Below are 11896 nucleotides of genomic sequence, written 5' to 3'. Positions count from 1 at the left end.
TAAGGACTGAAAATGTGAAAGTCTCCCAAATAACTTACTTTAATAAATATACACTGTTGTGTATATTGCTCAAAGGAACCAAGCAGGCACCAAGCCACCTAGGATGAAACATTAAACAAACCTACAATTTCATTCTATTATTACAAAAACCATTCATTACACTGTTACTGATGAGTATGTGCTGAAATTATTTTGAGAGTCAGCTGTAAGAGAAATTCCACGTTAAAGATTGGGTCTTGAGGATCAACACCAACAATAAAACTATAGAAAGCAACAGATTAAAATTTTCATTTGAAATACTTGGAACAGGCCAACTGGACCCCAACACCAGCAAGGAAGAAGTGAATGACGACATAATACCAATGCAAATACTGATATCATATGATGTATAATACACCAATATCTATTTTCATGTTAAGAGGAATGAACTAGGGGATTTCAAAAACATGAATACAATGACACCAACACTTTACTTCAATTTATACAATTTTGTTACAAAATTTAGAACTTTTTAAAACTTTTCTTTGTTCCTGTCCCTTTGGAAACTTTAAGGACATTGAAACGGACCGTCTTGCTGAGGGGCCTGCACTCTCCGACTGTCACCACATCTCCAATCTCCACGTCCCTGAAATGAGAAGTTCATATGCAATTGTTCCAACACTGACAAGACATATCTGCACCACAAACAACTTACTGTGTCAGAAACATGTTTATCTTCTCTCATGAATGTCAGAAGACCGTCATGCATTTTCATCATACATAAAAGGTCACTCTCTGGCAAGATGGCCAATTTTACATTTACGTCTAAATGCCATGAAAATCAAGCCAAAATTATGTTCATAAATGAACCTCAAATCTAAAATGTAACTTTTGGCTTAGAATAAAGTTGCTTGCTATTCTTCCACTCAGATGACTTCTAATAAAGAAACTGACAAAAACATGGCCCACATCAGTAATGAGAATATTAATATGACTACCTATTTTTACTTTTTCATACATACTGAGATAATATAGGGGAACTTGGTAGCGTAGTTGGTTGAGGCACAATGCTATAAGATGGAAAGTTGTGGGTTCGATTTCCGATGAGGTCACTGGATTTTTCAGTTGACCTAATACTTCCAGCTGTACCATGGCCTAGGGGTCAACTCAGCTTCTAACAGAAATGAGTACCAGGAATCTTCCTGGGGGGTAAAGGGCGGCTAGCGTGAAAGGCTGACCTCACCACCACCTGTGAGCCGACTGTCTAAAACATGTGGGGCCCTTGACATCTCACAATCCTATGGGCCTCCATGGCCTCCACGAATAGCTTCACACTTCTACTGTGAAAATATTTCTACTCTTTGACAGAAATGGAAGTTTTGGCATTTCTAGTACATGTATTTACATTCCTTTACTGCACTTGTACTGCATATGTAGAGGTGTGGTTTAACAAATGGCTGAACAGCCTGAGATAACAAGCAAGGTCTTCCACCTATCATGTCCAAACTAATTACTGTTAGTTTTATGTCCCTTGGTACATCTTAAAAGTATGTTCACAGCCAGTGTAAATACCCTATTCCTCAGCAGGGAATTTACTTGGCCTTGAGAAGCAGACAACTGCAAAACATCAGCATATCTTTCCAGCAATATCATTAGGGGACAAAGTTCTTAGCAGGACCTGAGAGCTTCAAGGTTCAGGAAATTTTCTATTCAGACATGCAGAGGCTATTTGACTATTAGTGAATTATAGAATTTTCTTAAAAAGCTCCCTGGCCTGAAGGTATAAATAAAACCTATTTCCTACCCTTAATTTGGTATGATCACTTAACTACATTACAGTCTCAAATAACAAAGTAAGTTAGTTTTGTTTGTCCACGTAAATCACAGACAGAAGGTAAAACACAAAAACCGTGAGTCCAGCTTTAAGTCTTAAATTCACAACCAGTAAAACAAAGTACCTGAAGCAAGGAGACAAATGGACAGACATATTCTTATGTCGCTTCTCAAAACGATTGTATTTTCGGATGTAATGCAGGTAGTCACGCCTGATGACTATAGTCCGTTGCATCTTCATTTTCTGAACAACGCCTGTTAGAATACGTCCTCTGATTGACACATTCCCAGTGAATGGACATTTCTTGTCAATGTACGTTCCATCAATAGCCTACAAACACACAAAAATAAATGACAAACCTTATGAAATTCACTGTTATACACCAGTTCTTCCTATGAAAAACTGCTGTTGTCAGAAATGTATAATAATCATGGCTATCAGTAGACCGTCGTAACTTTTCATCATTCTAGCAGCATAATATTAACGAGAAAGAAATGTTTCTGACAAAAAATTGTGAAAACATGACCCACAACCAGCAACAACAAAAATGGTTAATACAGTAAATCAATACTCTCACATTATTTACAAATGTTCATGTCCTGTCACAAACTGCACTGTGTTCAAAATAAATGGATTTCCAAATATACGATCATCATTGAGCAAATGAGCACTTCAACCACAGTTTTTTTTTAGTCTAATGTGATTCTGTGCTCTGATACTCTCACAAGTGAAAATTACTTAAGTCAATCACAAGTCTCAGGTGAATCCACACATACATCACTGCAGCCAACAACAGATAAATTTCTGTAATAAAAGTTTTAGTCATCTTGGAATTTTATATAAATCTTATTTCTTGCAGACCAACATGCACATGGGTTGTACTCACATCCATGGAGCTATGTAAAATTATACAAATGCACTAACCCATACTTGTGAACATGCAAACCAACACCATGTCTCTAGCTTACTGGAAGAGGTAACAGGAACTCAACACCACCTTGATCAGGTTAATGCACCTTGTATGTATGTATGTATGTATGTATGTAAGGGGTGAGCCATAAAAACTGCCCCCCCCACTGTGACCTTCAATGATCTATTGTGTTTCCCCTTGGACTAGCCCTTTATTAATCCTACACTTTTAATAAAGTGTGGGGCCCTGCTTATGGGGGTGTCATAAAGGTCACTTGGTTCCATAAAAAACTGACCCAAGTGACAAAATCTTAAATAAGCTATGGCCTCACATCACACAGGATGTGTGCAGTTGATTCATTTTCTTGTAGGCACCTTTCACAAGTTGGGTTATGTGTCAGTCCCAACTTTGCTTTCCCACCAATATCCTATATGCACTCCTCTTCTCCCTATTCATGCATGCCCTGCCCATCTCATACTCTTTGGCTTGGTCATTCTAATTATATTTGGCAAAGAGTACAAGTTATGAAACTCCTCAGTATGCAGCTTTTTCCAAACCTCCTGTCACCTCATCTCTTTTTGTTCCAAATATTCTCAACACCTTTCTCCGACATCTTCAGCCCATATTTGTCCCTTAATGCCAGAGACCAAGTTTCACACCAAAACAAAACCACAGGTAAAATTATATAGTTTTGTATGTTCTAATTTTTATATTTTCAGACAGATGAGAAGATGAAAGCTTCTGGACTAAATGGTAGCAAGTATTACCCAAATTCAATCTCCTTGTAATTTCCTCTTGAATCAAATTTTGGTTTGTTACTCTCATTCCCAAACATTTGATCTGTGCCACATTTTCAAACAATCTGTTAGCTATCTTTATATGATTTTGCCCTGCATTCTGGTGATGAAACAGCAACATATACTACTTTTCTTTTCATTTACTTCTAGACAAACCTATTTACTAGTGTCATTTAAAGTTTGTGTGTTTCTCTTTTAGTTTCAGTCCAACCTGGTTTTCTGGACCTTGTCAAAAAGCAGTGGTAATAAAGCATCATCTTATTTTAGACCTTTCTGGATAGGAAAATTATGATAAATGTTTTACCTATATGGACTTTACTGTATGTTTCATTTAAACGCATTTTAATAAGCCTAAGTACTTTCAAGGGTCCTCAAACTCTATGAGAATACAATAATTCCCTCATAACTAAATCATGGGCTTTCTTGAAGTCTATGAATAACTTGATGTACTATCTCACTGAACTCCCACTTCTTTATTCAGTATATGATGAATGCAAAAGATGTGATCAGTAGTTAATCTGTTACTTCAGAGTTACACGGCTACAAGAACTACACCACAGCAGATAAAATTCCCTAGACAAGTGGTTATTAAAGTTCTATGCCCATTACATGGGATGGGGCATTTAACAGAAAACTGCACAGAATGGAGTGACCCAATTACAAGACACAAAATTGTATAGAACACAGGAACAAAAGATAAGATAAATAAAGAAGTCATACTAATGCCATCTTGCTGAGTCTTTACAGTATACTTTTCATCATCTTTGCTTTCGCTGCTTTTAGGAAGAGAAGTATAAATCCCCTATCATCAAAAGAAACTACATTCACGCTACAGCTATCAAAGTCTAAAAGTTTCATTACAAAGAAAAAATCTTTCACATTCTCTCACTTACAACAAACTTACAAAACCCTTCATCAAATACTGTTGATTTCTACTGAAGAATCTTTCTTTCTTACTTCCTACTCATGGAGCTGAGCCCTTCTGGAGGAGCCGCCAATTCTGCAGCTACTCAAGAATTTCCCAGCATTTTATGGAACCCGAAAATTCATTACCATGTTCACAAGAGCCCTCCACTGGTCCCTATCCTGAGCCAGATCAATCCAATCAAAACCACCCCATCCTATCTCTCTAAGATGAGGTATGAGGGTTGTACTGAAAGTCATGAGCTACAATTTTTTGTAAAGTAACATGCTGTATTATTTACAAACCAAATACACCACCTAAATCTAGACCTTTCTTTATTTTTCCACATAATCACCACTTCTTTGTACACATTTCTCCCAGCATTCTGGGAATTTGAAAATTTCCCTCCAGCCATCCAAAGACACTGATGCACTGCTTTCTGAATTGGCTCCCTTGTCTCAAAATGTTGTCCATGCAGCTGATCCTTCACAAATTCGAAAAGATGATAGTCGGAGGGTGCCAGATCAGGGCTATAGGAGGGGTGTGGAAGAACTTCCCACCACCTCTTTGCAATTGCTTCCAATGTGAGGCTAGCGGCGTGGGGGGTAAGCACTGTCATGCAGGATAATTATGTTTCGTCCTGGATGTTTATTGCGTAGTGCACGACGGAGCTTGTGCAGCATCTGGACATAACGAGCAGCACTGATGGTTTGCCCAGGTTCCAGGAATTCAGCCAGAATAAACCCCTCTGCATCCCAGAAAACTGTGCCCATCACCTTTGCAGCTGATGGCACTGTCTTTGTCTTCTTTTTTGATGGAGAATGCAAATGGTGCCATTCCATACTCTGCCTTTTTGTTTCAGGCTCGAAATCGTGAAACCAGCTTTCGTCACCTGTCACAATACAGAGCAAAAGAATCGCCTTCGTGTTGATATCTCTACAGCAGTTTTGAAGTGATGGCTTTTCGCTGACCTTTGTGGTCTTCGGTCAATAACCGCGGAACCCAACGAGCACAAACTTTCCTATAGCCCTAGCTTTCAATCATCTCCTGTACTGCACTGTTCCCTATTCCAAGTATTTGGGCTATTGTGTCCACAGTCACATGCCTGTCATCTTGAATGATCTCATCCACTCTTTCCTTGTTGCATTCGGTTGAGGCTGTTCGAGGACTACTGCTCCAAGGTTTATCTTTGATACTGGTGTTCCCAACTTTAAAATGTTTCACCCATCTTCGAACACTGCTCGCACCCATGCACACACTTCCATAAGCACGCTGAAGTCTCTGGTGAATTTCTGCAGCAGGGATTTCCTCTTTCACAAGAAATTCGATGACAGCACGCTGGCAAAATGACATATCGCTGTCAGCCATTTTGTTAGGATACTGGTCACATGATGCAAGCTACTGACATCACAAGACACTCAAGATTAACACAGCAGCTGGTTCCACCTACCACCGTACTCTCTTTCGTCTGCTGTTCCCAGGTTACATGCAAAGAAAAGTTGCTCATGACTTTCAGTACGACCTACGTAGTTTTTTCTGCTGAAGAATATATCACAAAAGTGTAGTATAAATAAAAATGAGGGGGGAACAAAGATGAAACTGATAAGAAACAGACAAAACACCTCACTGACAAAAGAATATCGTACACCTGCACAACAGATCACACAAAAATAAATGTTATTTAACTTCAACACTTATTTGGAGCTTCTTTCATACTTCGTAAGAAAAACTTTACAGACACTATTCCAACTATCACTACCATGCCATAGCAATTGTTACTATACATTTCTCAAGAATGTCAATAATTAAGTACCAATGTTAAGTGAGGCTTGCAATAAAAGAGACTTAGCATACAATTTATGTAACTTACATAAAGTTGTCTCTATGCTTAATAAATTAAGAACTAATGCCATGAAGGCATGGGGGAATGGAGGTATAGCTTCACCATTCTTGACCTTGCCACTATAAAAGTTCTGATAATGGTCTTCTGGGTTATGTTGCTATGCAGCCTTGTAGAAGCCAAATCTATGCTCAAATGGTGGTAACATGATACTCCAAAATGCTTTAACCCCTAAAAGACCAGAGGGCATCACAGCCAGGAAGACCAAAATCCAAACTAGCATTGTCATCAAAGCTTCAAATCTCACCAACTTTCTCAGAATTTGAATTTGTCCACTTCAAAGTAGAATTATATCATTAACCCTTCAAGCTGGTATACTGAGTATGTCCTTGACAGGTTGTAAGTTTCACTGCCATTTAAATACTACTGCAGTCTACAGCTATTAGGGGTCTAAATGCCAGCTTGAGGGGTTAATTCATAGGTATGAAAGAAGGAAATCCAGATTTATCACCACCACCATTCATAAACCAGAAACTATTCCATATCCAACTACACCAGTTGAGCCCAAATCAGGCAGTGTCATCCAATTCCCTGTAAAGTGAAAACAAGCAATAAGTTCTCTCCCATCACCCGCCAAGCAGCCACCAGCCACCAACAGGCAAAGACATGGAATAAACAAACCTCTCTGGGAGTTTTGAACCCTAGACCCACATTGCGATAGCGGCGAAGTGCTTTCTTCTTCTGCCCAAATTTTCTGTTAAGGTTCAAATGTGGCTGCTTTTGGAATGCTCTCTCTGTCTATACACAGAAAAGAAACAAAACCAAGATTAATGCAAACCAAAACAGTCGCCTTACTGAAATGCAACCTACCTCTCTTGGTGTCTTAAAACCCAAACCAACATTACGAATGTAACGAAGAGATTTCCTTTTCTTGGCCCCTAGGCCTTTCTTACGATTGAGAAATATTGTAGGCTGCTTTTGAAATGAACGTTCACTCTGCAAAAAGGCAACAATTTATTTTTATCAAAATAACAGAAATTTCACTGTTTCTGTTTACAATTAAGGGCATACACTGTTTTTAACTGCACCTTGGTTACAAATTTAACAATGCTGTTAAGTATCTCAACTATGTAACACCAAATGGTAGAATCAGTGATGAATCAGAAAGGATTCAGAAGGAAGCAGCTGTGCCCTAATCAAGATAACCTGGTTTCATTTGCCTGTAGGGACTAGGAAACCCACAAAAACCTAAATACAGACAGCTGGTGTCCTAGCCAACACTTGAACCAAGCACCTCCCAGATCAAGTCTAAGGCATTACTTCTATACCAACCTGCTTGGATAGATTACAGATGTGGCACCCATGTCCAAATTAGACATTACAAACACTATGCCAATTCTTGGATCACTTAAATCTCGGCTACCTAAGAATTATTTATAAAAGCATAATTTTCATAGTGCTCAACTAAGCGTGCCATTATGACATATGAGGGCACTGTTACCTTGGCACTAGCTCAGGTAAGTTCCATCACATCAGCTCCTTGGTTTCAACTTATCTACGAAACTGATATATAAACAAGAAAATGGCATCAGTTAGTTGTCTCATTCCAGTTTCACTGTACTGGCAGCTGTATAGAATTTTAAAGAATTTAAATATCTTAAGCATTCAGACAACAAAGCCTGAAATGAAACCAATGTGTTTCCACCAATATAATCCTAGGATATAATTTCTGCAGAAAATGGTGAGCTATGGAATGTAACAGCTTTTATAGCATTACTGTGGGAAAATTAATTTGGCTTTCAAACAGTTGATCAATTCCCAAAGTGTGCACAGAAGCACCATCTTGTTGGAACCAGATATGACGATTCACTTCCGTCTGAAAAATTAAAAAGGCAGATTCCCACACCAAACTATAACTTTTGCAGTGTATAGGTGGGTTGCCCATCACTCCAGTATTAGAAATTCTGTTTTTCTGACTTGGCCAGAGTCACTTAGAAAGCAGGTCCTTTAAGGCCTAATGAGTTTGTAATGAATATCCGGATACATATTCAAGATGTTGATGGAGTGTGTGCGCATGGAAGGCCAACCAAAAGATATTACAGAGGAAATTTCAGTTAATAAAAACTGTCTGAAAAACTTAAAGCAGTTGACTGATGTCTAGCAAAGCAATACAGACTGCTGATTGCTACTTCCCTAACCATTCCAACACTCGCTGTGTAGACTGGTGGTGAACTTCCAAAAAAATGATTAAAACACTACTGGTATTCCAAAAATTTTCCACCCACTCTAAGGTAGTGTCAAAGGAGGGAATACTATCAACATGAAACTCATCCCTATATCTCCTTTGGACCTGCACTACCAAATTACTTTCAATAACTGTTGCAACCATGAACATGCACATGCACCAGCCAGTTCTCCACACTCACTCATAAATATTCTGTCAAAAGAAAATGCACAGATCAAAGAACAACTTTAAAAAAACCAACTCTCTAACTTCCTTTCTTTTAGCTCCAGCAGCACTCTGTAAATAGTCACACTGCATTGCTGTACCTTGAATATGACACACAAGCAGAACTTCAGCTGAACTCTCAATTCTCAGTATGTAATATCCAAACATTCTGCAAAACTAGGCAGGACTTCATGTGTGAATGGCTTTCCCTATTTCAGTATTATCATATTCATAATTTACCACATCTGTTGCAAAAAGGCAAAATAGCCAGAAATTGGCAAGTGGTGGGAGATACTCACCTTAATACAAAATGTTACAATAATTTGAATCTTGCAGTCAATACATCAGCCATAAAAATGTTTAAAAAAAAAAAGGTAAAACTATCCCTGTAACAGACAGTGAAGGCCCATAGGGGTGTCAGAGGCTGAGGCTCCCACATCTTCTATACAGTCGGCTCACAGATGGTGGTAGGCTGTCAGGCTTACGTGCCGGCCACCCTTCATCCCCCAGGAAGACTCCTGGTACTTATTTCTGTTAGAGGCTAAGTGCACCCCAGGGCCATAGTGCAGCTCGAAGGATTAGGTCAATTGAAAAAATCCAAGATCATCACGAATTTAACTTGCGACCTTTTGGCTTGTAGCATAATGCCTCAACCATCTATGCTACTGCAACATTAGCCATAAACCTCTTTAAATTTACCCAACGGTCACAAATTTGGGTTTCATACTTACTAGTCCAAGCTTAACTCATGCAACCATCACACTGTTAAATATACAGAGAAGCTATCTGAAAGCCTGCTGCAAAGCTTTCAGCCAGTTCAGTGGAAGAGGTTTATCAATTGTTTGTGCATTCTGACCTGCAGTGCAATCAGCATGGTCACTGCCATCAAGTGACAAATATAACCCACCCAGATCACAGAAGATATCCCACTGTGAAACACACATTTCTTACATCTCTATATAATATTTACACTCATCCAGTTAAGTTCCTTTTCAGAAATGCAGCAGATTTGAAGCCTGAAACTTTTTGAACCCCTAATCTCTTGTGCAAGACTTCAAAGGAAATGTCCTATCACTGATTTAATCCAGTTTCTTTTCTGTATGATCTGGCACTTCGACCATTTTTTTTTTGTAAAATAACACTATTGTGTCCTAACTCATTTATGACTGAACTGTCAGCTTTTCTATGTGAAATTATGACATCCTCATATTTATAACTGAATCTTCTCCTTACTTTCCCCACACAACTACTTTACACGTATCGCATATGAACATCAATTGCTTCAACATCTAACACAATACTGAGCATTTACACTCAAGAAATAACATGTATGATTCATGATTGCTTATCATATGGGTCAAACACAGCAGCAGCAGCAAGAGGGTCCTGATTTATGAGTGGGCTAACACAAAACATATAAGCTCAGTTCATAACTGCTGTTCTACCATTTATTGGGGTGACAATGGAAATAAACTGTAATGTATATAGGCAATCAAGTGTTTTGTCAACTATGGAACAAATCTGAACCAGTAGCATGTGGAACTTCCAGGTGAATGGTAAGAGGATCTGCAGCAGCCTCTCAGCCTTCCTTTCTCACATTTACTGGGGTTCTTATGACAGCTACAATGCAGATTACTCTTTGAGGATGTGCTGCCTCCACCTCCAGTGAAATACCATGAAGATGCAGGCAGCATGCTCCTCTAAAACGTCACTTACTATCTACGAGACTATATGTCGTCACAATCTAGATAGAAACCTTTGTTTACCTCTTACTTGGGCTAGAAACTGATCAGTCAATGAATTACACCACCAATTAACACCAACATTCCAGTAGGAGAGAGAGAAAATTAAAACTGTAAAAACAGGCTTTACTCCTTTAAAACCTTCTACAAAAGTGGCGATATGGCGCCACGAGAGCATAACAACCATGAACATAGCAATGGGCTATGTATGGTATTCAACTTGTATTTAGAATAGTCCCCAACTTCATTTCCTGCTTTATCCATCTGTATTTAGTAATAACAGCAACGACAGCTGAAATACATTACTGGTGCATGTGCTATAACAGGTTCCAGTATCTTCTGAGAAAATATTCGGGTGAAGTAAAAACATTCCAAAATTTTGTTAGCAGACTCAACGACTACACACGTCTACTCCACATTTGATCCTGGAGGGTTATAAATTACAGTGACCTAGTAAGTCACAGAATTACATAACTGCTTAGCAAATTGAATGCTACCAGACGCTAAAGAAAACACACACTTAACTGATCATACACGTGGGGTGTACAGTTCTGAATTAAATACCCCCAGCACGCATCCTTCACACGCTCATTAAGTTACCAGATTTAAGACCAATATTCAACGGAATCTAAAAGGCACACGAACTATAATTATAAGTACAATAAATAAGTTTACACCCTACAAAATACCAAGCAACCTACTTGATCCGCCATTTTCCTTGCACAAACAAGCGTCGAAGGAATGGATAAAACAGTTGATACGTCAGTAATCCTCCCATCTATGCAAGGGCAGTGAGTGTAATGATCGGTAATGATGACGGTAGTAAACCGTGGAAGGGGTCCGGCAAGTCACAGAATGTAGCATGGATTACTAAGTTGGAAAGTCCGAAATCGTTTCCAATGATAAAAACCAACACCAGAGTGTACGTAGAAGCGGGGGCACACCAAAGAAACTGGCAACCGCAATAGCCGAGATAGTCACAGATTTCAAGCAGCCAACTGGTTTCCAGAAAAGCAGGCGCAGATTGAAGAAACTTATGTTTGATTTGTTGCTCACATCATCGTAAGTGGGTACTTTCGTTTGACGTAATGCATGATTGTCTTTTTTAATTTCGTGCACTTTCCTTCTGCAATGGAAGATAATAATACCGATCCTGTCGTAATATGATGGTAATTGAGAAAAGTTCAGACGGCGTGAGAAGAGACGAAGACGACCAGATGGAAAATACAGTAAAACCTGCCTTAAACGGACCCTTTATTAAACGGAAATATTTTCAGGTCCCTTGACTTTGGGACTGAAAAAGATGTTAAATAACCTGGATTAAACGGAAACTGTCTAACGCGGACAACGGAAATCACAATAAGCCTTCATACGGAAAATTTCCAGTCTTCCGGAATGCATTGTTAGAATTTTAGGCATCCTATACATTCTACAGAATTTT

The 11896-nt window shown here is 38.9% G+C and overlaps 1 protein-coding gene across 1 annotated transcript; it reads right to left on the bottom strand.

The window, feature by feature from the left end:
* Window positions 1–451: 451 nt before the first annotated feature.
* On the bottom strand, window positions 452–11263 carry LOC111873854 (40S ribosomal protein S11). Its single transcript, XM_023868890.1, has 5 exons — window positions 11157–11263; window positions 7135–7260; window positions 6946–7062; window positions 1938–2143; window positions 452–625 (listed from the first exon to the last, which is right to left on the bottom strand). Exons 1-5 carry the CDS (start codon window positions 11166–11168, stop codon window positions 502–504), a joined length of 585 nt encoding a protein of 194 aa, XP_023724658.1. The 5' UTR covers window positions 11169–11263; the 3' UTR covers window positions 452–501.
* Window positions 11264–11896: the final 633 nt, after the last annotated feature.

Source organism: Cryptotermes secundus, unplaced genomic scaffold (assembly GCF_002891405.2).
Source record: "Cryptotermes secundus unplaced genomic scaffold, Csec_1.0 scaffold414, whole genome shotgun sequence".
Classification (NCBI taxonomy): domain Eukaryota; kingdom Metazoa; phylum Arthropoda; class Insecta; order Blattodea; family Kalotermitidae; genus Cryptotermes; species Cryptotermes secundus.
Note: the sequence above shows the minus strand (reverse complement) of the source record. Positions and strands in the feature narration are given on the sequence as shown.